General features: G+C 44.4%; 1 protein-coding gene across 2 annotated transcripts; it reads left to right on the top strand.

The window, feature by feature from the left end:
• The first annotated feature begins 246 nt into the window (after positions 1 to 246).
• On the top strand, positions 247 to 8281 carry DDX5 (DEAD-box helicase 5). Of its 2 annotated transcripts, none has more exons than XM_054976261.1 (13): positions 247 to 340; positions 1625 to 1790; positions 1995 to 2091; positions 2172 to 2305; positions 2390 to 2455; positions 2962 to 3103; positions 3231 to 3391; positions 3675 to 3847; positions 4365 to 4475; positions 4864 to 4925; positions 5011 to 5070; positions 6247 to 6471; positions 7608 to 8281. In XM_054976261.1, exons 1-13 carry the CDS (start codon positions 333 to 335, stop codon positions 7979 to 7981), a joined length of 1779 nt encoding a protein of 592 aa, XP_054832236.1. In that variant the 5' UTR covers positions 247 to 332; the 3' UTR covers positions 7982 to 8281. The 2 variants fall into 2 exon arrangements, with proteins under 2 accessions (XP_054832236.1, XP_054832235.1); XM_054976260.1 differs by having other exon boundaries at positions 247 to 364.
• Positions 8282 to 10790: the final 2509 nt, after the last annotated feature.

Genomic DNA, 10790 nt, shown 5'->3' with positions numbered 1-10790 from the left:
GGGCGCTTCCGTTTGTTCCTGAAGGAGGCGGGAAGCTCCTGTGCCGGCCGGCCGGCGGCCCACAACAGAAAGGCCCAGCCGTAGCCCCGCCTCTTCTCCGGCGAAGAGAATTTTCGCCCCCTCCGCCCGCGCCTACAACAGAGGGCGGGGGCGGGCCTTTCGATGACGTCACGAACCGGCTTCCCAGCATTCGCGGCGGCGCCGGGTATATAACCGGCATCTGGCCGGCCGGCACTCCCCATTTAGTCGCCCTCGTCATCGGCTTCGCATCTGTTTCAGGTCGTCGTCGTCCCGCCATCGTTGCCGAGACCGCCTTGATCGTCGTTATCACAATGCCTGGGTATTCCAGTGAGAGGGACCGCGGGTGAGCCGCGGGGCTCAGCTAGCTCGGCTCGCGCGGGGTCTTTTTTTCGGGGGCGCGCGGGGTGGGGGTCGTGGTTAAAATGGCGGCGGAGGCAGAGCCAGGCTTTCCCCGCGTCTTTGTTCTGCGGCCGCCGCTGAGAAAGACTGCGGCGGAGGGGGGGGGGCGGGGGGCGCTGTGTGAGGATCCTCCTAACGGCGGCCGGGGGGGGGCTTCGGGGCCGCTCCCCACTAAGTCGGCGTCGTTGAGAGAGAAACCGCGTCGAAGCGCCTCTGGGGGGGGCTGTGGGTGGGGAAGGGCCGCCGCGCGAAGCCGCCGCCGCCGCCTCTGCTCGGGTTCTCGCCCGAAAACCGGCTTCCATTTGCCTTTTGTCTCGTCCGGGCGGATGTTCGTGGCTGGCCCCGCCATGCGGCGGCTGAAGGAAAATCAAAATGCCGGCGGCGGCGGCTGCCTTTGTTCCTTCCTCCCTCCCTCCCCGGTCCCCCCCCCCCACCTCACCCCGCCCGCGCTTCTCCTTATCCCCGCCCAGGAGTTAAAATGGTCGCGCCGGCCAGAAAATGTGGCGTAGACGCAAAAGACAAAGGGAAGCGCCGCAGCCCCCCGGCCGGGTCTCCTCGGCGTGCGGAGCGGCGGCGCCTGGGCCCGCGCTCCTTGGGGGGGGGGGGGAGACGGCAGGCTGCGAGGCCAGGGGCCCCTCGGCGACCCGCAAGCTTTTCCGGGCGAGAGCTTCCGAGAGAGGCAGCGCTCCCTTCCTCGGAGGCTGGGCTCTGCCTAACGTCGGGAAGCGCATCCCCCGGAAAACCTGGCGGCTCTCCGAGGCGCCGCTGGGCTCAACCCCGGCTGTTCCGTGCCAGACCCGCGCGGCGGCCCGCCCTTCTTTACGGCTTTAAAGCCGTATGGAAACTGCCAGGGCAGGCTACGTTTTAAAAATAATAATAATAATAATAATTGAAGGGGAGCAATAGTTGCGTGGAAAAGGAAGCTTACCGGAACCGTGTCGGTTTCATAATCGTCCCCACCCCTTCGGGAATATGATGCAGAAGGGGCGTGCCCTGCGATTAATTGGGAAGTTTTGTTTTTGCGCAGAGGAGTCCGTGTTGATCGGCTTGCAGACACGTGTTTAGATGCCTGCCTGCCTCTTAAAAGTCTAGGATGGTGCTGTGAAGGGGGGTGGGCCTTGCAAAAACGGGTGAAATTGACACAGCCGCTGTTTAAGCTTGATGTTCAGTTGAGTGTCTTGAAATGTACAATTTGCCTTCGCAGCTTTGGTGGCCCTCGTTTTGGAGGAAGTAGAGGGGGAGCATTAGGTGGAAAGAAGTTTGGAAACCCTGGCGAAAAGCTTACAAAGAAAAAATGGAATTTAGATGAGCTTCCCAAATTTGAGAAGAACTTCTACCAGGAACATCCTGATGTGGCAAGGCGTGCTATGGTATGAATGGTTTCTTGTATCTGGTCTTACTCAGGTTTTTACAGTATTAAAATATGCTGAAACCATAACTTTGCTGTAGCCTGTTATCATGATAATATCCGTTACAGGAATAGTATTGATTTTTGTAGCTAATGTGGGATTATTGTAGTGGTACTGAATTTAGGCTGTTCACATGGACTTAAGCGGCTTTTACTTTCCTTGCAGCAAGAGATAGAACAATACAGAGCAAGCAAAGAAATCACAGTTAAAGGCCATAACTGTCCAAAGCCAGTCATGAACTTTTATGAAGCTAACTTTCCTGGTAAGTAGGACTACTATTGGGAATAAAATTCAACTTTGTTAATATGGGTCGAGCTTAATTAATTCATTTTTGTTTTGTAGCAAATGTTATGGAGGTGATTCAGAGACAGAACTTTACTGAACCAACTGCTATTCAGGCACAAGGTTGGCCTGTTGCATTGAGTGGACTGGATATGGTTGGTGTAGCACAAACAGGATCAGGGAAAACACTTTCTGTAAGTAACTGTTAGATATACCAGAAAAAGAATTAACTTTAAAGTGTGGTGCCAATATGACTTGTATTTTCATTTTCTCAACAGTATCTGTTGCCTGCCATAGTTCATATAAATCATCAGCCATTCCTAGAGCGAGGAGATGGGCCTATTGTAAGTGTTGACATTGTGAAACGTAAATTTCCTTTCATATGTCATTTTTTAATATTAACTATATAATTATCAGTAATCTTTTAGACTCTGTAGGATGCATTTTTTTAATCTATCTTAGCTTTTTACTAGCAGTTGTAGAAATAAGGATGTAGTTTTGGATCTAGTAGAAGTTCCCCTGTCCCTCTGCAAATTCCTGACTCCCCCCATTCTCATTCTGGTGATTCCCCCCCCCCTTCCTGGCAGCCTTTCAGAGGCACAAAACAAGATGAGGGGAGGCAAGGAAGCTGTGCGGAAATCTCTTCTTTCTTGGAAATTACTGGTAGATCCAAACCATGGGTCTCAATGCTAAATGCTATTACTGAAATATAAAAGAAACAAGAAAAAATGGTTGCTTCAGAGTAAAATCCCTTGTTTGTGTATGTGTGGTGACTGAATATGTCAAATATGAATTAACACTGAGTGCTCCAGAGTACAGTTTTACTCTATATTTGAATTTCTGTTCATAGTGTCTGGTGCTGGCACCAACTCGAGAATTGGCTCAGCAAGTGCAGCAGGTGGCTGCAGAATACGGGAGAGCCTGCCGTTTGAAGTCTACTTGTATTTATGGAGGCGCTCCCAAGGGACCACAAATACGCGACCTGGAAAGAGGTATATGTCAGTGTATAGGCAGGCAGTAGTCTCCAGTTAGATGTTAAGTTTGAGCATGATAGATATACACTGTGGAGAGTCCAAAAACACTTGGAGAAATGGCCTTTATATTTTATCTTTGCTTCAGGTGTGGAAATTTGCATTGCAACACCTGGAAGACTCATAGATTTTTTGGAAGCTGGAAAGACTAATCTCAGGAGATGTACTTACCTTGTCCTTGATGAAGCAGACCGGATGCTTGATATGGGATTTGAACCTCAGATCCGAAAAATTGTGGAACAGATTAGAGTAAGTGTAGATGGTAACATATCACTTGACATACCAAGAGAATTGGAGTAACCATATTTTGGCACTTAATACTTCCCCTGTTAGAATATTCATGTTTTCAAACTTGTTGGGGGAAGGGGCTAAAGTGCCTTTAGTAATTGGTTGACCTTGAACCTCAGCCTAACCTACTTCGCAGGGTTGTTGTGGGAATTAAATAGAAGAGAGGAGAGCGATGTAAGCCACCTTGGGTTTCCATTGGGTGGAAAAGGTGGGATGTAAGTAAATAATGTCAACTTCTTTTTAGCCTGACAGACAGACTCTGATGTGGAGTGCAACATGGCCTAAGGAAGTGAGGCAGCTTGCAGAGGACTTCTTAAAAGAATATGTTCATATCAACATTGGCGCACTGGAGCTGAGTGCAAACCACAACATTCTGCAGATAGTGGATGTGTGTCACGATGTAGAGAAGGATGATAAGTAAGTAATGGTGGAGTGGCTTGCTTTCACTTCAGAGGATGAGGCATAGTTGAAATGTGCTTATAAAACTGCTGCTGTGGCATTATGGTTAAGTGGTTGGGTTGCAAGTCACACTCCGCAGGTTTGAATCCCACTACTGCTGTGAGCTCTGCAGGTAGCCTTGGGTAAGCCACTCCTCTCCGCCCCAGCTCCCCTGCGATTATTGTGGGGATAATAACACAACTGATTTTGTTAACTGCTTTGAGTGAGGCACTGATTTGTTTATGGAAATGTCCTTGATACTGACTGTACTAATCTCACACCATGTAATCCGCCTTGAGTCTCAGTGAGAAACGCGGACTATAAATGACATAAATATATAAGTAAAAGTGGTATATAAGCACAGTTGTTATTATAGTTAGAGATCTTGGTACAATTTACAGAGTGCTTACCTTGAGTCTTAAATTATAATAGTATATGACAAAGTTGCACACAGCAAAACTCATTCTTCTGACTGGGCTGTTTTTCTTTGTAAAAGGCTTATTCGGTTGATGGAGGAAATTATGAGTGAGAAAGAAAACAAGACAATTGTGTTTGTGGAGACCAAAAGAAGATGTGATGACCTTACTAGAAAGATGAGGAGAGATGGGTAAAAGCTTTCCCCAGTGACATAATCTTATTTTGTTACTTCAATATATTGTGCAATCTTACATGTGTAGTATGTTCTGATTTGGTGATCCTGTCTTCAGCTGCGCAACTTCAGTTGCTGTGTTGCAGTCCTAAGGATACAGATATTGTAGGGCAATTTTTTCATATCCCCAAATCCCCTTACTACAATTGTGGTGAAGGGAGTTACTGGCGCCCAACTATTGTTCTATTCAAAGGGCTAAGTGAAATTTCTAGACTTGATTTCTGAGGCAAGATACCACGTGGTAATCATACCTCAGCATGAAAACATCCTAGATTATTTAATTCCCAGTGGTTTGTGTAGCTAATGACTTGAAGGTTTGTTTATATGAGGTTAAATATAATTTCAGGTGGCCGGCAATGGGTATCCATGGTGACAAAAGTCAGCAGGAGCGAGACTGGGTTCTAAATGGTGAGTGATTGGGACTGATTGCTTTTCAAATGGGTGGCTGTTCTGCCAAATGTTGAATATAAAATTAATTGGTTTGTCTTTGCAGAATTCAAACACGGGAAGGCTCCTATCCTGATTGCCACAGATGTTGCTTCCAGAGGTCTAGGTTAGTACATCTCTAGTGTTGGGTAATACATTTAATTTAAAGAAAGTACATTGCTTTCTTTAACCTCTGCATTTTTCTAAGTTTTTTCACATAAAGGTGCAGTCTTTGTGGCAAGGCCTAGGCATGACAATCGGAGGACTCGAGGGGGATGGAGGACTAGTGGAAGTGATCGTCTGGACGCTTCCAGTCCAATAGAGAGGTGAAAGTTGAGCATTGTGTGCCAGTAATCTTCAAAAGGCAAAGACTAAAACTACGACCCTATAAACTGTTCTCTCATGAAATGGTAGCTTCATTCACAGTTCACTTTTGCCTGGTTATTTCCACTGTTCTATGATTTGCATGAATGCCATGGTGCACTGCTGTCTCTAGTTTGTGTGCATTCTGTTTGCTGTGGTCCGTGAGTCTTTGGATTTCAGTGAGTTTGCTGAAATGTCGAAGAATAATTAAACTACAGTGGTCTCTGATTTTTTTTCCCCAACCCTTGAAATGGAGAGAGCAGCTTTAAAATGTACTGAGCCTTGTACAAATTGGTGAGTACTGGCACATGAAATTTGAAAGTCCACCTCTCATTTACAAGTTGGGGTGGGAAAGCAGTGGCTTTTTCAAACCTGGAGTTCCTCCGTCAACTATACCCTAACCGTCATGTCAAGACCTGCCAGAGAGAGAGACACTCAAGTGAACGCTGGCTTCTTGGAAGCGCTTGCCTAGACGAGACACAGTGCATGAAAACAACTTTATTGACCTTTCGGGGACAGGTATGTTTTTCTTGCAGCTGCGGTTGAAAGGTCTTGGCAAGACAAGCAGTGTGGCCATCTTTTAGAGCTTCTGGTGTGTGGCAAGACCTCATTTTTATGTGGAGGTCCTTGGGAGCACATGAAGAGGCTACTGTGAACTTAGTGGTCCTACTGCAAGAAGCATTCAGATGTCACTTGACTTGTAGGGCATTCTGTGGTAAGGCTTTAGATCAATGGGGTGAATTACTAAGAAGTTCAGAGGCAGTATGCATCTTTGTTCTCAGGAACCCTTTTTTTTTCTTTTTTTGAAGGAATAGATAATTAACATTCTTTGCAGCAGTTAGCATCTTACAGCTATTATTGTCTAACTTGCTTTTTCATCTGGCTGTTGTGGTGTGCAAAATTGTGTACATTGCTTTTGCTGCACTGCAACACTTTACAGATGTGGAAGATGTGAAATTTGTCATCAATTATGACTACCCTAACTCCTCTGAGGACTATATCCACCGAATTGGACGAACTGCCCGCAGCACCAAAACAGGCACAGCATACACATTCTTTACACCTAATAACATTAAGCAAGTAAGCGACCTCATCTCTGTACTTCGAGAGGCTAATCAAGCAATCAACCCCAAATTGCTCCAGTTGGTTGAAGACAGAGGTTCAGGTAACTGTTACATTTATTAATGCCACTTTAGCTCTAGGGGTGTCCCTAACCTTTTTTTGAGCTTATGGCCACATTTGGAATTTTGACATTGGTGATATGTCAGCCACAAAGTGGCTGCTGCAGGAGGCAGAACTACACATGTAGAGGAAGCCCAAGTGCAGAGGATAAGAGGAGTAGTTTTAAAAAATACTGGGACCCAGGAGTGTGAGAGAGAATAAAACCAAACACTGCATTGGCAGCTGCCACCAAAAAATGTTAACTTTGGTCAGGCCTGGCTAGGGGATTCTCTCCACTTCATCCAACGCGGTTGTATGAGTTAAAGGTCTTTATTCAGATAAAACTCCCTAGAAGTGCACTAATACATAGAGAGTGGCTGAAATGCTGAAGCAAAGTCTTCCCCAAGAGGTGATACCCTCAATCCCCTCCCCCCAGTTCAAACAAGTCATTTGAAGTCAGCAAAAGTCCTGAAAAAGCTGCAAAGCTTAATTTCCCAAGGTGGTTTCCCAGACTGATAACACCTCTTTGCAAAGCGCAACCAAGATATAGTGAAAGAAGCAAGTTACACTACAGGAAGAAAGCTGCCCACCAAGTAGATATGCATTCACAGTTACGGCAGGCAGGCCGGCTTGCCTGCCTGACAACTTTAATCAGCACAATTAAATCTCCAGTGGCCAATCAAAAGCTCTGCTGGTCAAGAGTGCCACTGGCCCCACCCACTTTCTAAAAATACTTGATGGCCACCAGGAAAGGTTTCAGCAGATGTCATTGTGCCCACGGGCACCCCTGAGCTATTAGCTATTAAATAGACTGCCTTTTCCATCAATTTTTTTGGGTGAACACTGCAGGCTGATCCTGCACTGGGCAGGGGGTTGGACTAGATGGTCTGTATGGCCCCTTCCAACTCTTATGTATCTATGAAATAGTTACTAAGCTTTTCTGCAATTTTATCAAACAAGTTGAAAGCTATAATTTAACTATTTAATTTGAGTTGGGGTTGGAATTCAACAAATCTAATCATAAACTTTAAGCTTTTGGAAGAGGAGACAGATTTTCTGTGCTGCTGTGTTCGTGCCATGATTGGTAATGTTTCTAGCTGTCGGCAATCTGCTTCCTAATCTTTCCTTTAATCTTCATAGGTCGTTCCAGAGGTGACCGACGTGACAGATATTCAGCGGGCAAAAGAGGTGGATTTGGTTTTAGAGAGAGGGAAAACTTTGAAAGAACCTATGGTGCAGTGGGCAAGAGAGACTTCGGTGCAAAAGCTCAGAATGGTGGCTATGGTGCTCAAGGTTTTGGTAATGGAACTGCTTTTGGAAACAACTTTGGAGCAGCTGGCATGCAGGGTGGCTTCAGGGCTGGCACTCCAGCTTACCAGAATGGCTATGACCAACAGTATGGAAATAACATGGCAAACATGCACGGTGCAATGAACCAGCAGCAGTATGCATACCCGGCAACTGGCGCCACACCCATGATAGGTTATCCAATGCCAGCAAATTATACCCAATAACTTAGAAGTATATTTAAGTGTCTTGTTTTTTTTCATAATTGCTCTTTATATTGTGTGTTACTGAGACAGGATAGTTATTTAAAATCTTATGGAACATGCAGCAGCGTCTGCAGTGCAGCAGTAATTATGGTGCACTTTTCCGCTATTTAAGTTGAATATTCTCTACATTCCTGAAACGATTTTTAGTTTTTTGTACTAGAAAATGCAGGCAGTGTTTTCACAAAGTAAATGTACAGTGATTTGAAATACATCAAGTGGGGGCAGCGCATGGCCTTCCAATAAAGATATTTGAAAACTGAATGTGCTGGGTCTTCAGTGCTATGGAGTATGTGAAAGAAAATCTAGTAAAACTACACTCCTGTAACGATCGTGGCAAATTAAGCAGGTTTGTGCCTGCAGGAGGACAAAATATTCTAAAGATTGTGTTTAGTAGGAAAAGGATAATGCGGTGGGGTTAGGGACCCTGCTCATGGTTTCTGTTCATGTTTGTACAACATAAATAATCATCAGCATAGACTGTATTTCAGTTAGTGGACTTCCTTACAAAACTCCCAATAGCAGCTTTCCGTTGACTAAAAATTACAATGTATTCAATAGGCAAAGAAATAATAAGATGGAACAGAGCTGTAAGTGTGCTGATGAAATTCTCTTCTCCCCATCCCTATAAAATCCCAGAGTGATGCTCCTCAGATTTACTTCAATATATCGAAGTCAGCAGCAGCAGCCTTAAAATACTAACTAAAACAAGCCATGATCCCAAGCCATGATCACCTGTGCTGAATTTACCATTAGGTTTGGTTTACATGCTGCTTCAGTTCTGAAAATTCAGGAAGAAGAGACTCTCGGTGTCTTCAAAAAGGCAGATTCTTCATGGGATAGTTTGCCATTGTTGGGTTCAGTACTCAAAAAAAGCAGCCCCCCCAGTACAGGGAGTGGCTATGTTGATACTGGTGTAGAATAGCAACTGCTTCTGTTCATGAATGTGGACTTATTTTGCATCAATTCTTCAGAATATGCTTTTTGTAGATGTCCAGGGCTTTTTTTCAGGTGGAATGGCGTTTTGGAACCTCTTGAAAATGGTCACATGGCTGGTGGCCCCGCCCCCTGATCTCCAGACAGGAGTTTAGATTGTAATCTCAACTCCTGTCTGGAGATCAGGGGGCGGGGCCACCAGCCATGTGACCATTTTCTCTGAGGGCAACCCACCTAGTTCCACCGCCTCTTTCCCCCCCAAAAAAGCCCTGTAGATATCCAACTAGATTGTGTTTCAGAATGAGCATTAAAGGAACAGTTTTACAGATCTATGTTGCTAGTGTTTGAGATGCTGCACCTCCCATGTAAGTATCTGTTTAAGCAGTTGAATCAGAGGACCTTAACACTGCTGTTAAATCAGGCCAAATCTCTTGTGTTTGAGCTAGTGTATCACCCTTTAGTTTAAAATCTGAAGCTACATAACGTTGCATCATTACATTTTTTTGCTCTGGTGATGAATGCCACTAGACATACCTATCAGCTTCTTTTTTGTATATAATTATTCTAATTGTCACTTGAGTAGCAATACTTGATCAATAATCACCCTCTTGGTGATTATTGTAGTTACTTAGCTTTCTTCATTAATGCACAGATTTAAAACAGTTTTAAGCATTAGATATAATTTGAAATTGTAACCTTACTAACAGTGCTGCTTTTAAAGTTTGCTATACTATATTGCTTTTAGAGTCCTGCTTGAGGCAACATGTAAATCCTCTAAACTCTCAGGCTGGCTTAGGAAGGGTTGACAATTAGAAATCTAGTACTGTAGTGCCAACTGCTGAGCAGAAACCTGTTCAACTGTTGCTACGTCTTAGCGGTTCAGTTAAGGGTTTTCTCCCTGAACCAAATGCTGTCCTGGATTTGGGCTTTCTCCCCGAACCAAATTCCCAGCATACATTCAGCTCCAGATACATCAGATTATAAAAGGGTAGTGTCCTGAACTGCAATGGAGGGTAGAGAAGACTGATCCAAAATAACTTGGATCATTGGTACACCTCATGAAGCAATTCAGCCGTGTTCTTCCTCTCACTCCGTTGATGCTCAGCCTATACTCTGGCTTCTGAGCAATGATGATACGCTCAGTCATAATCAGCTGTGAGTTAATGCTTTTTTGTGTCTGGAAAATCCCCTAATTATACAGAAATTTCCCATCTAGATTTTACTGCCCTGCTGCTGAGCCCAGATGCATCAAATTCATTACTGAAAGTGTTCATACTGTATCTTGCGGGCATTTCCTATTTGCTTCCTATGCAATTTTCAGAGTATCTTTGACAATGTTTTGGGAGATAAACACTTCTCTTCTTTAAAGTTTTTTTTTTTTAAATAAATTTATTATTGTAACATACAAAAAGGTTTTCTTTTAAACTCCCAATACCCCCAACCCTAGAAGATAATGCCTGATAATATGAGGCTATTGCAGAATCCCAGGTATCAAATCCGTGTGCACAAAGTATCACTTGGCTAATAATTTCTTCAAGTATTTGTGGTTGGTAAGCTGCTTCTTAAGTGTATGGGACAGAAACACAAACATACTGATTTTCTTTAGCTTCAAAGTGTTACATATCATAATTTTGACCCAGTGACTTCATAACTACTGCCTTTTGATGTCCCAGTCTGTCACAGGGTGGATTCTGAAGTGTGGCAAATCACCCATAATAGGATTGTTGTGATTCACTAGAACATGGCGGATTTTTTCCCCTTCAAAATGGCTTAATACTGCTTCACTGCAAGCTCCACCTAATGGAAGGAGGTTATATCTATGCTTTAGCAAATGCTG

Source organism: Eublepharis macularius, chromosome 4, assembly GCF_028583425.1.
Source record: "Eublepharis macularius isolate TG4126 chromosome 4, MPM_Emac_v1.0, whole genome shotgun sequence".
Lineage (NCBI taxonomy): Eukaryota > Metazoa > Chordata > Lepidosauria > Squamata > Eublepharidae > Eublepharis > Eublepharis macularius.
The sequence above is the reverse complement of the archived record's forward strand: the minus strand, read 5'-3'. Positions and strand labels throughout refer to the sequence as shown.